Source organism: Crinia signifera, chromosome 6 (genome assembly GCF_055691185.1).
Source record: "Crinia signifera chromosome 6, ASM5569118v1, whole genome shotgun sequence".
Classification (NCBI taxonomy): Eukaryota; Metazoa; Chordata; class Amphibia; order Anura; family Myobatrachidae; genus Crinia; species Crinia signifera.
Window position 1 is genome coordinate 226311981 of NC_139222.1, and position 18209 is coordinate 226330189.

The 18209-nt window shown below is 42.3% G+C and overlaps 1 protein-coding gene across 1 annotated transcript in view; it reads left to right on the forward strand.

The window, feature by feature from the left end:
* Positions 1-9998, forward strand: part of HTR7 (5-hydroxytryptamine receptor 7) — a 79014-nt gene extending 69016 nt beyond the window's left edge. The window contains exon 3 of the mRNA XM_083149031.1: positions 9773-9998. Coding sequence (XP_083005157.1) covers positions 9773-9833 — 61 coding nt within the window. The 3' untranslated portion in view covers positions 9834-9998. The remainder of the gene's footprint in view (positions 1-9772) is intronic.
* The last annotated feature ends 8211 nt before the right edge of the window (positions 9999-18209 follow it).

Below are 18209 nucleotides of genomic sequence, written 5' to 3' on the forward strand. Positions count from 1 at the left end.
TGGGGGCCATTTCACACTTCAGGGTGCCTATTTGGCCTCTGTGGGCCATTTAACATTGTTTCCTATGGAAAAATCGTGTCAATTGAGGCATTGAATAGTAAAATCGGGTCAATTGAGATATTTAACATTGTTCCCTATGGGAAATCGCGGACATCGCGTCGGTCGCGTCGCACCCTATTTTTTAGTGCATTCAATGCCCGCGATGGGCGCTGTGCTAGGTAAAGAGTACCCAATGTACATAAAGTAATGGTCCCATCAGTAAGTTACACTGGCACAGCCATCTGGTGGTCACCTTTAGAATTTTAACCTACACAGTTGGGTGATTGCTAATATGTATGGAATTAATTAGGCCTTAACTTAATCAGATACTGATATTCACTAACATTTACACTATGGGTTTGTAATTAAAAAAAGATCTGACTTTTGCTGAATGCTATAAAATACATGACTGTTTCTCATGCTGAAATGACAGCTTTACCAGGAACAAATGACAGTGCCATTGGTAAATTGTTAACTCCTGCTGAATAATGCATTTGACCTGACATAGTAAAGTGTGTGAGAATGACAGCTACCTGATCTCTTCACATTTAGAGCTCACCCATGATCACAGCACTTTCATCTCTTTTTCCTGTATTTCCCTGTCATAATCTGAGCTCAGATTCAATATATTATTAAAGAAATAACAGTATGGGTCCTGTTTTCCATAGTAATTGTGCATTCTGCTGATGGGCTTTTATTGTTAAAGGGATGTCAATAGAATGTATTAGAATGCAGTATTTGTCTTGTGCGTTTACTATATGCTAATGCTTATATTTTTTGCTGCTGAGTACATTATTTTATGTCATAGGTTCCCAAACGTGGTCCTTAAGAAACCCTAATAGTCTAGTCCTGGGGTAGCCAGCCCTAGTCCTCGAGAGCTACCAACAGTGCATGTTTTGCAGGTCTCCTCACAGAATCACAAGTGAGCTAATTAGCTCCACCTGTGTATCTTTTAAAATGTGTCAGTGATTAATGAGTGCAGCTGTGCAGCAGCTAGGTTGTCTGGAAAATGTGAATTGTTGGTAGCTCTCCGAGGGCTAGGGTTGGCTACCACTGGTCTAGTCCTTAGGTATAGACATGCTTGGTCACAGGTGGCTCATTCCCTTGTAATGTATGATTGCCGTCACCTGTGGGGAGCTAGGTAATTGATAAGAAGGGTGTTTCACCACAGGTGATGGCAATCATACATTACCAGGGAAGTCCAGGAACAGAGCATTTTCTCCCTAAAGGAGAGGGTCAGGTAGGCAACACTGCCTAATAGCTGCCACAAGGATCAGGGACATGCAGATGGAGCCGTGCTTGTTCATCCCGCCGGCGCGCCAGAACATTTCGTCTTGGCGAAAGAAGGTAATGCACGTGCGTGTGAGACGCGTTTGCGAGACATGATCACATGTCCCCATCTTGGCGAATGGCACGCTAAGACCAAACGCTCTGGCCTGCTGGCGGGATGAACAAGTGCAACTCCACCTGTATTTAACCATTCGTGCTGAGCCGTGCATGTACTTAGAAAATGGAAAGTAAGGGTGCCTTGAGGATCACATTTGGAACCTCTGATTTATGCTATTTCCGAAAACTTTAATAAATATATTTTTTAAATGTATAAGGATTAATATACTGATATTACCAATATTTAAAGGCTACATGGAGATTAATATGAACAAAGTACGTTCTAATAAAAATGGAAGAACTAATATACTAACAAAAATATATGTTTCAAAAATATGTTTTTTTACAGATGTTTTTATTGCATATTATATTTGTAGATTGCAAGCTCTTTAACTGCTTTGAGCTTCCATACTCTTTTACACTGTCTAAAAAGGCTTCCAAAATACTTTGTTGAAAGATTAAAATACTACAGCATATAATAGTTCAGAAATTCTTACAGATGGTTCTTGAGGTACCCATAGGCTGGTTTCACACACTCCGGCTCCTGCAACCGTGCGGCCGGGCCGTGGCCGTCCCGTGTGAATGGACACAATAGTGTCCATTCACAACTAATGTGTGCGGCACGGCTCCCTGGCCGTGCGGGATTTCACCATCCGCAGGAGCCGGAGTGTGTGAAACCAGCGGTTTCACACACTCCGGCTCCTGCCGGACGGTGAAATCCCGCACGGCCAGGGAGCCGTGCCGCACACAGTACTTTATCATGGAGGGGATGGCCACAGCCCGGCAGCCGTCCCTTCCAGTGGCGGGATCCGGCTGCAACCGTGCGGCCGGGCCGTGGCCGTCCCGTGTGTGTCACAATAGTGTCCATTCACAACTAATGTGTGCGGCACGGCTCCCTGTCGTGCGGGATTTCACCGTCCGGCAGGAGCCAGAGTGTGTGAAACCGGCCATATTGTCCAAGCTTTAAGGATACTCACGCTTGGGTACTGACTTCATTAGGATATCCGGACTGATCATAGACTGACTCATCACTAATGGTCGACAGTCAAAAGGTGGACAGGGTCAAAAGGTCGACAGGGTTTAAAGGTCGACACAAAATAGGTCGACATGGTCTAAATGTCGACATGGAAAAGGTTGACATGGTTTAAAGGTTGACCGGCAAAAGGTGGACATGGTCAAAAGGTTGACATGAAAAAGGCCGACATGCATTTTTTTACAAAATTTTCAGCCGACATGTGCGGACAGCCAGTATTTCATGCCCTACCATCCACTAGGGTGTGGAGGGAGGATCAAATAGTGTGCCGAGCGTAGCGAGGCATGGCAAGCGTGGGGGAGGTGGTACACTTAGATAGTGTCCATGTCGACCTATGTCGACATAGGCACGATAAAAACATTTAAAACGCATGTCGACCTTTTTCCATGTCAACCTTTTACATGCCGCCCTTTTACCCGTCGACCTTCTGAACATGTCGACCATATAACATGTTGACCTTTCACCTGTCAACCTTTAGACCCTGTTGACCTTTTGACCCTGTCGACCTTGTGACTGTCGACCATTAGTGGTCGACCATATGACTATGATAAGTCAGTCTATGATGCATACCATAACCCTTCATTAGTACCTCAGTCAATTTGATTTTACGAGCCGTGCATATGTGTTAAAATGCCTAAAACCTGGAATGTTATAGTGATTTGAGAACCGAGTTTGGGAACCCCTGTTCTATTTTATATACCAATCCTCAACATTCTTGCCATTACTCATTTTATTTGGGTATGAACATAATATTTTAAGTCCAGTTACATAAAATCAATGAGCTTGATGGACCATTCTGAAATGGACCTGTGTATTGGGCATGGCCAAATCCAGGAGGCATGACCCTGCACCCTCTGTCCCCTCCAACAATCCAGGCCAGGGTAATCAGTGCCCTCCCCTTCTATGGGTGCCCCTGATAATAAACACTAACATAATACACTTATGATGTAGCATGTTTATTACTTTAGTAAAGATCTTACAATTTTGCAATTCAAAAACTAAGCATAACAGTATCTATAACCGTATAATATTGAGTCAAGCTCCATAAGTGTTGTTCTTCCAGTAAATAGCGTCTATGGCCCCCTGCCAATCATCACACTTAGCAGGGTATTTAATCTTGGATGATATTTCCGAAAGGCAGAAATATCGGCCATTGGTATTTAATCCCAGGCATTTTCTTCTGGGACTCGGCTTTCAGTGGCGTAGCTACGTTTTGGGCGCCCCCCCGCCGTTAGGCCCCCCCCCCTGTCGCCCCCCGCCGAGCACCCCTACCCCGCCGCCCCGCCGAGCACCCCTACCCCGTTGCCCCGCCGCCCATGCAAACCCCCCCTCAATCCCCCACAGCCTTACCTATAGCGCTGGTCCCGGCGGCTCCGTTCTTCTGCTGAGGACCACCAGAAAATGGCCGCCCCCATACAGCAGACAGTTTCAGAGAACTGTGTGCTATATGGGGGCGGCCATTTTGTGGTGGTCCTCAGCAGACGAGCGCCAGCGCGATAGGTAAGTGACAGTCTGCGGGGGATTGGGGGGGGGTTTAACTATAGCACCGCAGCCCCCGGCGCCCCCACATGCACAGCGCCCCCCCGCGGTGGCGGGGGCTGCGGTGCTATAGTTACGCCCCTGTCGCCTTTGTTAAAGTCGAATCTGCACTGTCAAAAACGGCCACTGGATTGTTAAATCAGCTGCCATTTCCGACCATCAGTGGCCGTTTTCATTGATCCACAGACTTTCTGACTGTTGTTATCTATTTAGACAGTTGGAAACATAGACCCGACATTGAATAGGTCGGATGTCAATCTGACCTAATGGACGATATTTCTGTTTGTCCCAAAAATATCAACCGGGATAAGAAGGGGTGTGGAAACTAGGGACATGCCACTCTACAAAGCATTGTAGAATCTAGAATATGGAGTACAATTCTGTACCCCGCTGTAAAAGAGACGATTAAGGGGATGCATGCTTAACATGTACAGTACAAATACAGTATATCAGGGGCCAATATAAGGAACAGTCAGGCACCCTTTTTGCTTTGAGGAAGGATTCTAGGACACATGGGCATGCATTTAGACTAGAGGAAAAAAGATTTCATACCCTAATGGGGCCCATACATCAGCAATTAATTGTGACAATCCTGAGATCTGGAGATCTGTGGGCAAGTCAGAATGTAGAATCCATTTATCTGGCCAAAAAATCCCTGGATCTGAAAATCCATTAATTGTGATTGCTGATGTTTGGACAAAATAAGGTTGGACAAACATCTATTGGGTAAAAACAACAATCATGAATTGTCTAAAATTAAATCAGAATACATGTTATATAAATGAATGTAGGGAATAAATAATACACTCTAACCAGAGGTTGAACTCGATGTACGCACGTCTTTATTCAGCCTTAACTATTACGTAACTATTTCATTATGAATACCCCCCCTTTAGCAGGCTATAAACCTTTGTGATCACTTGGCTGATCTTGTTAAATGCTCCTTAATAGCTGAGTAGTGTGTACCCAGCATAACCACCTGTGACCCCACCAGGGCCGGTGGGAGGGGTGCCCCGGCTCTCAACTGCTGGGGGGGTGCGCATGGTCTCTGCCCGGCCGCAGGGGGGGTGCGGGGTGTGCCGGGGGGATTGCGGAGTCTCTGCCCTGCTGGGAGGGGGGTGCGCGGTGTGTCTGCCCGGACGCAGGGGGGTGGGGCGGTGCGCGGTGTGTCTTCCCAAACATGCGATATGGTCGCCGTGCTGCAGGGGGGGGGGAGAGAGTGTTCTCTCACCGAACACCTGCTTCTCCCTCCGGCTCTCCTGCTCTGCTGCTGCTGCGGTGGTAGAGCTTTCCAGCTCACTACCGCCCTCCAGTAGCCCTCCAGTAGCCGGCACCCTAGGCAAATGCCTAGACCTGCCTAGTGGTAGTGCCAGCCCTGGACCCCACACACACTGATCTAGCAATAGCTTAGTGTGTATCGCTTTCTATGCACGGCCGGTGCTAGGTTTCTTGGCACCCTAGGCAAAACTTCTGACACCTCCCCTCCCCAGCAATCACATTAATACAATATCCACTCATACATATTAATACAATATGCAGTCATCCACTCATACATACTCATCCACTCAATACACTCATATTGTTGGCATTGAGCTAATAAAATACTCTTAAAAAGTCATCATTATGTCAATGCGGCGGGAGGCTGCTGCTTCCGGCATCCTGTAGGCGGCCCGAGCCACGGCAGCAGAATGTCACTCATAACAGCTGTTTAAAGTGCTTCTGCCTAAAATCTTTTATATACTTCAATCAGCAAATCTTGTGCTTTCTCAACTCTTGCCCTCTTTACCCTTAAATAACACCATTGTGCTTTGGTGTGTAGACAATAGGTTGGACAAAATTATTACTCCTGGAGAAGTGATAAAGTAGAAGGTGTAACACACAAGCCAATCAACTCCTGCTATTTTTCAAGCCCAGCCTGTAACTTGAAAATTAGGAGCTGATTGGCTGGTGCATTATCTCCTTTCAATTGATCACATCTCCAGGCTTAATATCTCAGCCCCTGTATTCCTTATTTTACAGCACACTGATAGCAATAAGATTTGTCCCTAGATCAGGCACAAATAATACATTTTCTTCATCTCTAATATGTGTTCTGCCTGTACAGTACAGTAATTGCCCCAATTTAGTGGCATTTAGGACTGTATACACTATTCCTGTGATGGTCACTGACTTACATGGCTTTAATGACTTCAACAACTTGCGTTGATGCTAAAGTGGCAGATGCATAAAGACTATTGAAGTGGTAAAATGGTGATAAAGTGGAAGGTGATAATGCAGCAGCCAGTCATTTTGCAAACCAAGTCTGTAAAGTGTCCGTTAACAGCTGATTGGATGGTGCATTAAAACCTCCCATTTTATCATCATTTTATCACTTCATCAGGCTTAATACATCAGCCCCAAAGTGTATTTTTGCACCTAAGTCCAACAATCTCTGTGGTAACTGTCTGCCACATTCATTTATTATTTATTTATTTATTTACAGTTTCTTATATAGCGCAGCAGATTCCGTTGCGCTTTATAATAGTAGACAGTGATAAAACAAACTGGGTAACAACAGACATATTTGGAGGTAGGAGAGCCCTGCTACAAGCTTACAATCTATATGATATCATGCTTATATGATCATTGATTAGGTACCACTTGGTTAACACACTATATACTCTGAGGCCTGGTACACACCAGAACGATCCTGATTGTTAGTAGATCGTTAGCAGATTGTTTGATGCTCGCACGATCTGTTGGAGCACACAATCTGCTAACGATCTGCATCCAATCTGATCCCAATCCGATCTGAGTCTGTATCCAGTTGAATGGATCTTTTACAGATCCTCACTGCAGCAGGTAGGATCTGTAAAACGACCAAACGACAGCGGGACGCGCATCGGATTGGAATCGGATCGAAATTGGACCTAAACATGCCCAATCTACATACAATCTGCCTCCAATCGGTCGGAATTGGATCCAGCTTGATGAAATTGAGCCCTAATCGTTCTGGTGTGTACCCCCCCTGAGACTTTATGTCCTATTTCATAATATTTTATGATATTTAGAACATCTGTATGTTTTAAGCTTTGTGTATTTTACTGAATAACATAATTCTCAGCAATAATCTAATTAATCAGGTTTAAAATCTTGACATTGCAGTAGCTACAATTGGGGAGTCTATGTTGAGAGCATTGTAGTACAAAACTATGGGTGAGATGTACTAAGCCTAAAAAGTGATAAAATGGAGAGTGATGAACCAAAAACCAATCAGCTCCTACCTGTGATTTTTCAAACCCAGCCTGTGACATGGCAGTTACGAGCTGATTGGTTGATGGTTTATCACTCTCCTTTTTATCACTTTTCAAGCTTAGTACATCTGGCCCTAATTCTTAAAAATCATACTATGGCATAAGGTTTTGCAACATCCTGTCACACCACGCCCCCTTCCCTGTCCTGCCTCTTCTAGAGGGGGGCAGTCAGAAAATCAGCAAGGAAGTATTAGCTAAATATTAGTGTTATCTGAATGAACAAAAATGGGAAACCAGTATATTATTTTTACAATAAAAATGTAATTTATTTCTCGCACAATACCATCAACCCAATGCACCTTGACAGCTAATCATGTTATCTTAAAACTATCTTTTAGGCATTATTAATGGACTGGAACAATGGACAAACACAGGAGATGGAGAATTATGTCTCCCTGAATTCACAATGAGATGCAGTCTTTTAACGTACCTGTTTTATTAATGGATTTTTGTTATTATTTTAAAAAGGTTTTCAACTCTTGGCTACTTTTGCAGTGTATATTTATCATTATAAAACTTTGTAGGACATTCAAATAACCCCAACTTAATGCAGTAAAAGTAAAATGATTAATGTTCAAGGATAAATGCTATACCCTTTAATAAGGAGAGGGATTATGTGGCGTGAATGCCCCATTCAGAATTTGATTTGCACTTAATTTATTAAGCTGACATTTATAGCCTTAAATGGACAGGATGCTTAAACAAATTACACATATTTGAATAACTAACAGTGTTGGTTATGAATATGAAGGTGGGTTGTAGGTAAACAGAATATGCTATTTATGTTACATTTACAGGACTAAGGTCCTCATTCAGCATGCAATGCAAATGCATACCAAATTATTCCTGCATTTACTATTGCTAAAACTGCCATGCGATCAAAGTTTAGGATGATCTGTGAATGCAAGCCTGAGCAGGGCTGCCATTAGAAATTGTGGGGCCTGGAACTGACAAAATAGGCCGGTCCCCCCTTGCCTTTCTCAAACACCTGCAATGCCTGGTGGGACCTGTGTCTGCAGCACTGGCCGCACTATTCAACCTCTACATTGTTTCAAGCTAATTATACTTTATAAACTCCAGTCCAGGGCCCCTTTTTGGTATTGCAACGCTTGCCCGGTATATGGGAGCAACACACTTCTGTATTTCCGAATGACGATCATCGATGCACCTGTCCCTCCCTGCGAATGCCTCCTGACAGTTAATAAGTGAGAGGCGTAGCATTTTTCATATGCAATCACAGGAATGGGTCTTGTGCGTGCATAGTTTGCTGATGATTGGGAAACTGCAGGTTGAATTGCTTATGGGATGCAACCAGAATAAACCCCAAAGGTCTCTAGCATTGCAACATTTACTTTTATAGGGTAAAGAGATGTATTGACTATTCTGTTACATTGTATAAAAATGTTAAACTTCTGATTTATCTTTGTTTTATCCATTGATTGAATGTGTGTCATTGTCTGTTTAGATATGCACATTTGTTCATTATCAGCAAATACCATGGAAATGCCTGAGCATTTACAAAGATACAATAAGGGGGGTATTCAATGTTTGACGTGCTCCTGCAGCCATCTCCCGACGGGGGAGATGGCTGCGGGGCCCTCTTCAATGCTGTCTTCCCCGACAGCATTGAACAGGGGTTCTCGGCAGAATGAGCCCGACATCACAAGCTGTCGGGCTCGTTCTGCCGAGAAAAGCCGGAAATAGGTGAGCTCCCGGCTGGAGCTTGTCTATTTCCGTCCTCAACTCGTGGCCACACCCCTTTCTCGCCACTCGCCGGCCGGGACATTGAATCCCGACCGCCGAGCTCAAGTCGAGCAAAGCGAGAATGGGACAGGGGCACGGCTGTCGAGCTTACTAGACAGCCGTGCCCCTGACATTTAATACCCTCCTTAGTGATACAACAGCATACCTCCAACCTGCCACGACTTTCTCTGACTGTCCTTCATCCCACCTAGGGCCAGCAGTGTCCCACAATGGGGGGGCAATTGGGAGTCTGCCCCATCACAGCGGTGAATAGAGAGGGACAAGGGGCATGGCCAGGCACTCTAAGAATGCTGGCCATGCCCCCACAGCAAATAAATGAGGGAGTGGCCTAAAAAATAGAAGACATCCCCATGAAGCCATGCCCCCATTTCCGGAGCCACATGGGAGTCCCAAGTATAGATACAAGAATGTTGAATGGTATGCAATGAGGATGTTCAACATGTGGAACTCCAACTACTATAGATCTATACATCCCAGCATACACTGCCAAAGTTTTGCTGTATTACAGCAGCTAAAATGCATCATGGTAAATAGATCTGCCATACAGTATAGTTATATGTTAGTGCTAAATAGTGTATAACAAAAACTGACAATCTCCTGGACCCCAACCACAACATTATTGTAAAGGAAGCATGATAGTTGCATTCAGATCTAAGGTGTAAAATATATCTGTATAATATTTCTATTTTACAATATATGTTGTTTATTTGTTTTTCAGAAAAAACTGTTCTCGAGAAGATCTACTACACGAGCAATTTATCAGCAGACTACGCACATAATCTTTGATTACACTCTACTCCCATTCTTTGATGGCAGCATAATATTTTTAATCTTTAAATTATATTTTCCACTATATAATGATGCATCATACTACAAAGCCTAGAGAAAAACAACAATGGTGTATAATTTAATAGACATTATAATTTAATAGAAATGTTTTTCATTCGTGGATCTATAACTATAATGTCTATGTACTGAATAAAGTTTTTAGATATGTATATTACGTTCATCTGTGTTTCTTTTCTATGAGTAAACATCATGAAGATATCATTTCATTTAACAAGGGGGTTTTACGGCCATCGTAAAAATGGCTAACACATATTCAGGGCCATTTTAACAGCATTGTGGGCCCTAGGCATAGCAGTGCATTGGGTCCCCTATTGAAGTTTAAAAAAATCAACACTTTCTGCAGTGTCTCTCCACCTGCTATCAGCCATCCAGCAATTAGCAGCTTACAGCCAATAACTGTTTGTCTGCAGGCTGTAGAGAATGATTCCCAGACAGTCGGGATTCTGACAGTCATTAGCCAGTCACCGCCGACTGCGGTGACTGAGACAGCGGGGGAGTGCAATGAAGCCCCTTGCGGGCACAGTGGCTCGCTGTTCTTTTGCTGTTCTCTCCACCTATTTTATTCTCCCTCTATGGGGGTCATGGATCCCTATGAGGGAAAATAGCCATTGCCCGTCTGTCGGACTTTTAGCAGTCGGGATTCTGACATCGGTGTAATGACTGTCTGAATTCCGACTGCCGGTCAGTCATCCGGCACCCGCTGATTTTGTCTCACAAAAAATGCAGCCAGGCAGCAATCTTTATTAGCCCCACATGAAACTCTGTTGCCACCAGCAGACCCCTGATGGAAGGCCCATAGAATTGTGGGACCCTAGGGCAGCTGCAAAGTAAGACCATGCATTAAGATGGCCCTTCAAATATTATCCTGAGAGGTAAATGTGTATTTTGACTTAAAAGAATGAATAGAATAATACAAAGACAATATTTATAACTTATAATTATAATAATTATAATGTATTATTCTAATCATTTTAATAGTTAAAATGTATTGCTAAATCATATATCTGTGTGTATAAATTTGGCTCTGATTCTAGCAACTGACTTCCCAACCATTGAGCTCCCCACTCCTCATTATGTAAAACATATAAAAAATGTAGTAGAAATATTTTCTGCTATTTCTAGCCAAATCCATTTTAGTCTCTGCATAGCTCTCATGCACTTAATTACAGCCTGTGGGCCAGATGTATCAAGCTTCTATAGTGATAAAGTGGAGAGTGATAACCAACCAGCCAATCAGCTCCTACCTGTCATGCTATAGGCTGGGTTTGAAAAATGACAAGTAGGCCCTGATTGGCTGGTTGTCAGTCACTCTCCACTTTATCAATCATTGAAGCTTGATACATCTGGCTCTATTTTTTTTCCTTCAAAGATTTCTTACAGTAAATATAGTAAAGATACTTATGGGTAAATGTACTAAGATGGGAGTTCTATTGAAGATGTAATGTGGCCCAAAACAACCAATCAGATTCTATCTACTTCTTATTTATTTAACACATCCTGAAGGATAATAGTTAGTATCTGATTACTTGCTATGGGCAGCATTCCATTATCAATAGAATTCCCATTTTAGAAAATCTACTCCTTAGGGGAGAATTCAGTGGCCACAATGGATAGGAGGTGTGAGGAAATATTAGTGATGACAACCTACTGTAATCAGTGCCGTGACAGTTACAGTGCAACTGGAAAGTGTTCTCAGCACTTTTCTTTTTCCACATTTTGTTATGTTACAGCCTTATTCCAAAATGGAATAAATTCATTTCCCCTCAAAATTCTACAAACAAAACCCTATAATGGTAACGTGAAAAAGTTATTGCAAGATTTTTGTCAAAATTATAAAAAATAGCGAAATCACAAGTACAGTACAAAACTGTTCACAGCCTTTGCCATGAAGCTCAAAATTGAGTTCAGGTTCAACCAATGAAAGGTCATGCTTGAGATGTTCCTACAGCTTAATTGGAGTCCACTTGTTGATTGGACATGATTTGGAAAGGCACACACCTGTCTATATAAAGTCCCACACTTGACAGTGCATGTTAGAGCACAAACCAAGCATGAAGTCAAAGGAATTGTCTGTAGACCTCCGAGACAGGATAGTCTCGAGGTACAAAGCTAGGGAAGGGTAAAGAAAAATATCTGCTTCATTGAAGGTCTCAATGAGCACAGTGGCCTCCATCATCTGTAAATGGAAGAAGTTCTGAACCATCAGGACTTTTCTTAGAGCTGGCTGGCCATCTAAACTGAGCCATTTGGGGATAAGGAAGGACCCTAGTCAGGTAGCTGACCAAGAACCCAATGGCCACTCTGTCATAGCTACAGCATTCCTCTGTGGAGATAGGAGAACCTTCCAGAAGGATAATCTCTGCAGCAATCCCCTAATCAGGCCTGTATGGTAGAGTGACCAGACAGAATCCATTTCTTAGTAAAAATCACATGGCAGCCTGTCTGGAGTTTGCCAAAATGCACCTTAAGGACTCTCAGACAATGAGAAACAAAATTCTCTGGTCTGATGAGACAAATATTGATCTCTTTGGTGTGAATGCCAAGCATCATGTTTATAGGAAACCAGGCACAGCTCATCACCAGATTAATACCATCCCTAGAGTGAAACATGGTGGTGGCAGCATCATGCTGTGGGGATGTCTTTTAGTGGCAGGAACTGGAAGACTAGTCAGGATAGAGGGAAAGATGAATGCAACAATGTACAGAGACATCCTGGAAGAAAACCTGCTCCAGAGTGCTCTTGACCTGGGGCAATGGTTCATCTTTCAGCTGGACAATGACCCTAAGCACACATCCAAGATATAAGTGGGTCCAACTCTGTGAATGTCCTAGAGTGGCCCAGCCAGAGCCCAGACTTGAATCCGATTGAACATCCCTGGAAAGATCTGAAAATGACTGTGCACCGATGCTTTCCATCCAACCTGATGGAGCTTGAGATGTGCTGCAAAGAGGAGTGGGCAAAACTGCCCAAATATAGATGTACCAAGCTTGTGGCATCATATTCAAAAAGACTTGAGGCTGCAATTGCTGCCAAAGGTGCATCAAAAAAGTGCTATGAATACATAAAATCTCTTAGTTTTTTATTTTTAATAAATTAGCAAAAATCTTCCCAAAACTTTTTTTTACATTGTTATTAGTTTTGAAGGACCTTTACTCTCAGTCATATTCTCACACTACCTCCATCCCACCCCAGTGTAGATATTACCCATCACCCAATCTGCAATCTGGAAACAAATCAGTCCATAGTTAAATCGATCCCCCAGGCAGCCACACTTCAAAAACTGAATAAACCTATTGTTCACAATACAGTATGCTATGACCTAAAGAGGAGGATTGTCACCCATTTTATTTAATAAGGGGTTCAAAATAAAAACTCTTGAAACAGTAATTGTAATGCCCATGTGAATGCGAGGACTGTAACTGTGAATTGACAATAGAGCCAGTGAAATCTGATAAAATTATAACCCAGTTTAAATTTTCAAGCATCACTGTTCTTGCCATAAATGAAAAAGACACTGATCATAGTGCAAGAAATGATATCACAGAACTACCTGTACACAAGTAGATTCAACTAACTTTTTGATCATCAGAAGCAAAAGTGATATTAGCATTATGTGCCAACTTTACAGTATTGGTAAGCTTATGCTAGAGGAGAATTGGAAAAATATTTTTTTCCAAGACTGCGCATGACTGCAAGAACAAATGCGAGAATCCTGCTACAGGAATGTTTTAAAAACGTGGTAGCTATTTGTCTGTTTGCTATAGACAATCTCAGACTGCTTGTTCCTGACGTAGGTAAGGCGATAGATTAAATGTGATTGAATTTTTTTCCTCTTAAAAATCTATAAGAGAATAAACCTAATCCTTACTGCACCATACTATGTAATAGATTTTTCGGGAAAATATAGACATTTACATACCTGCTGTATAGGAAAATGGCATTACAGTGCGAAGATAAGCCATAAATATAACTATAGATATTAAGATGGAGACGAGTCAAGCCTAGTGTCGGACTGGGACATGAAGAGCCCAACAGGGAATGCAGTGATAGGGGCCCTTATTTAAGGGTGTGTCTAATCTCCAAAGGGGGTGTGGCCAGCTGCCACAGAGGTCTGGCTAATGCTTAGAGAGCAAAATCGATGAATATATAGTAAATAAAGCTAGTGCATACATGATAATGTACCCGATTACTAATTAGAATTCACTGTACAAAAAGACACCATTGCTGAATTACAGTATGAGGCAAGTTGCGACAAGTATATGATAAATAAAGACAGTTGCTTTTCTAGGACACCAAAGCAATAATTATGGTGGAAGAGATATATATTCTAAGAAAAGCACATGAGTAGAAAGGGCCCTGCTTGTGACAGCGTACATTCTAAAGGATTATTGTAGTATTTTCCCCCAGAATGCAATCTGGTCCTGTACTAGCTGGAATGTTTATAGGTTCTAAAAAGCCTACAAATAGGCAGAACCCATTCCTGGTTACTCCCATCTCATGCCATATGTATGGTATATGTGTAATGAATGATAGATTTCCATTTATATTAGGTACAGTAGACTTATGGTGGAGTTTTGCATTTTGCCTGTTTTCTTTGTAGTGCTTAGTATCAGAGCAAATCACTAATAATGATCAGTCAGATTTAGATCCCATCATTACGGTATCATTGCGGTAGTTTTTAGCTCACAGATGCTTACATTTAGATCTGACTGTATGGCCACAATGTTTCTAACCAATTTGATTCTTCTTAGTACACTTCTGACAAATGTAGCTAAGGACATATGGAAATTGAACAGAGCATCCTACTGTACATAATACTACTATCTATTTTAAAGCTTAAGTATATTGAAACCTGTTTGATACTTTATGATCTTAACAATTTAATATTATGTTTATTCCAGTGGTTCCCATTTTTTTTAATCACTGCACCCTATAGAATCAGAATTTTATCTATGGCAAGGTCAAAAGTTTCTTATTGAGAAATTAAGAAAAATAAAAAAATGTGTTTAAATGTCATCTTTAGGCTTAATTATTTAGCGAGGAACAAGATTAGCTTCTGTTTGTCCAAATATATTATGACTGGCAGCCACAAGCACTGGTTTTGCCTATTACATCGTACATAACTAATTTTAATTGGCCCTGGACCCGAGACAATTGTAAAAGAGTTCATAGTCCCCCTGGGTGCCGATGCACACAGTTTGGGAACCACTGGTTAATTCCATAACAAAAGTGTGAATAAAGAATACATTAAGCTAAAAAGAATTCCATTCAATATTTTTTATTACTTTTTCCATTATTTGTCCAAAAGGTCATTTTTTGTGTCTTATACTAAGAAGACAGATTTATTGAAACATTTATTAATTTAGTGCTCAATGATACCACCGATTTGAAAAAGTCATTTGAATGCAAACCTAATTTTATGATAACAGAAAGAGAAGTTTTATGTCTGCAAGTCATTCTTTCTCTTTTGAGCAGGTTAAAAAAAGACAGAAATGAAAAGAAATAGTAATATTGAATCTATGAATGCTAACGCATTATGTCATTTCGTGACAGGTTGAACTCAATGGACTAACGTCTTTTTTCAGCCTTAATTACTATGTTACTATGTACCCTTAAAATAAATTTTCGAAATCAAGAATAATTTTGTCATCATTAGAAACAAGAATGAATGTAATTTTCTTTGTTTTATAATATGCCATATTTCCATTGATTTCTTAAAATCAGGCCATATCTTGGAGACTGTTTAATCACACGTACAATTATTTATTTATTTATTAACAGTTTCTTATATAGCGCATACAGATTCCGCAGCGCTTTACAGAATATAGGTGAACATTCACATCAGTCCCTGCCCCAGTGGAGCTTACAATCTATATTCCTCACCACATGCACACACAGACATTATAGGGTTAATTTTGTTGGGAGCCAATTAACTTACCAGTATTTTTTTGGATTGTGGGTGGAAACCGGAGTACCCGGAGGAAACCCACGCAAGTACGTGGAGAATATACAAACTCCGCACAGTTAGAGCCATGGTGGGGTTCGAACCCATGACCTCAGCGCTGTGAGGCAGTAATGCTAACCATTACACCATCCGTACTGCCTATACAAGACATATACAATTTATCCGGCAGTGCACAAGTCATAGTTATGGATTGATATGCCTTTTCTTTCAGATCATATAGTATCTAGAGTAATTGAAGCAGGAATACATTCTATAATGATATTAGATCATCCATCAGTTTCTGTAACAATTCCTGACTGGTAAATGGCGCTTTCCTGCTCATTTATATAAATGGGAACAATGTAGAGATTTCTTACTTGTACAGTGGATGAATTATCAAGATGGTAATATTGAGATGTGGGATACCCAAGCAACTTTTTGGGGTGTATAAAAAGTTGTCCTTAGGGCTCATGTTATCGATGATATGGTTAGACAGTGTCAAGAATCATATTCACAGGAAAAACAGTTGCCAGATACTCACCGGTTGTCCCAAGCAAAAAAATATATTCTCTTTACTAAACTTTAGGATAGCATGTCTAGACCAAGGCATAAGAGACAATAGGGGAAATTTACTAATAGGAAAGTTTTGTTTCACATGAGATGTTGCTATGGGCAACCAATTAGAATCTACTTTTTATTTAATCAGCACCTTTTAGAAGACAATAGATAGTATCTGATTGGTTTCCCATAGCAATATCCCATGTGAAACAGAACTTCCATCTTAATAAATTTCCCCCAATATATTAACAGCTAGGAGTGGAGGCACTCAATATCCTCACCATCATGTTACACCGGAGATCGAATATGGAGGAGCCTGCACAGCTCGGTACATCAGAGACACCATGCACTGTGTGGCATCTATAGCAGACCGCTGAACCCCTGCCTTGCATAGGAGACCCTGTTTGTATACGGCATCCACAGCAGACCGCTGAGCCTCTCATTACATACAGCTGCATTCCGTTCACATGCCCAGATCCCGGTACAGAGAGACATCACATTGGATTCCTCCATATTTAAGGAGAGGTAGCTGTGCTTTTATCGTATATTTACTTACCTTCTGCAGTGGAGAGAGGATCATCACCCTGCATATATGGACATATTTACGTCTTAAAGCATCCCCCGTTACACGCTTATAAATGAAAAGTAGACACTAATTTATTGGTGCACAAATTATCAGTAATTGTTTTGGTACTTGTGTAATATCTGGGCGCCCGATTTTTTTATCGCATGCCTGTACTTAAGGCATGCGACGCGATTGGACCCGATTTTCTGGGTTTTTGGACGTTCCTGGTACAATGTAAAAATCGGTCGCATCGCATGCCATTATAATGGCATGCGATGCGACGCGACCGACCCGATTTTTACATTGGAACCAATGTTAAATGGTGCCTCAGACCCGATTTAACATTGGACCCAATGTTAAATGCCCCCCAGACCCGATTTTTTATTGTATACCCACCCTGATGGTTAATTATGAGGTCAAATGCCCCCCCATTGTTAACGCCACCCCACGCTCAACGCCAACCCGAAGCGTGGCAAGTGCAGCGAGCCCACAAGGGGCGGCGGTACGCTTCTTCCGACATTTTCATACCCCCACTATCCACGTCGCGTGGAGTTAATTTTATATAGTGTGGCGAGAGCAGCGAGCCACCATACCCGAAGTGTGGCGAGCGCAGCGCGCCCCGTGAGGGGACGCGTAATACGTGTGAAGTAATGCGCGTCCCCTCGCGGGGCTGGATGCGCTCGTCACGTTTTGGGCTCGGTGGCTCACTGCGCTCGCCACACTATATAAAATCAACTCCACGCCGACGTGGATAGTGGGGGTATAAAAAGGTTGGAGGACGCATACCGCCGCCCCTCGCGGGCTCACTGCGCTCGCCACGCTTTGGGTTGGCGTTGATCGTGGGGTGGCGTTAACAATGGGGGGGCATTTGACCTAGTAATTACCCATCAGGGTCGGTATGCAATTACAATTCGGGGTCTGGGGGGGGGGGGGGGGGGCATTTAACATTGTAATCAGCCATCAAGGTGGCTGTACAATGAAAAATCGGGTCAAATCGGTCGCATCGCATGCGATGCGACCGATTTTTCCGACCCAATGTCAAAATCGGGCGCCCAGATATTACACACGTACCATTGTTTTTTATTTTATGCATAACACCTGACCATCTCTCATCCTAACCTGTTTATGCCCACTTCTTCGCCTTCTGTGTCACCCCTGTCTGTCTAACCCTCCCCTTTTAGAATGTAAGCTCTCACGGGCAGGGCCCTCTCTCCTCATGTGCCTTTCTTAGAATATAT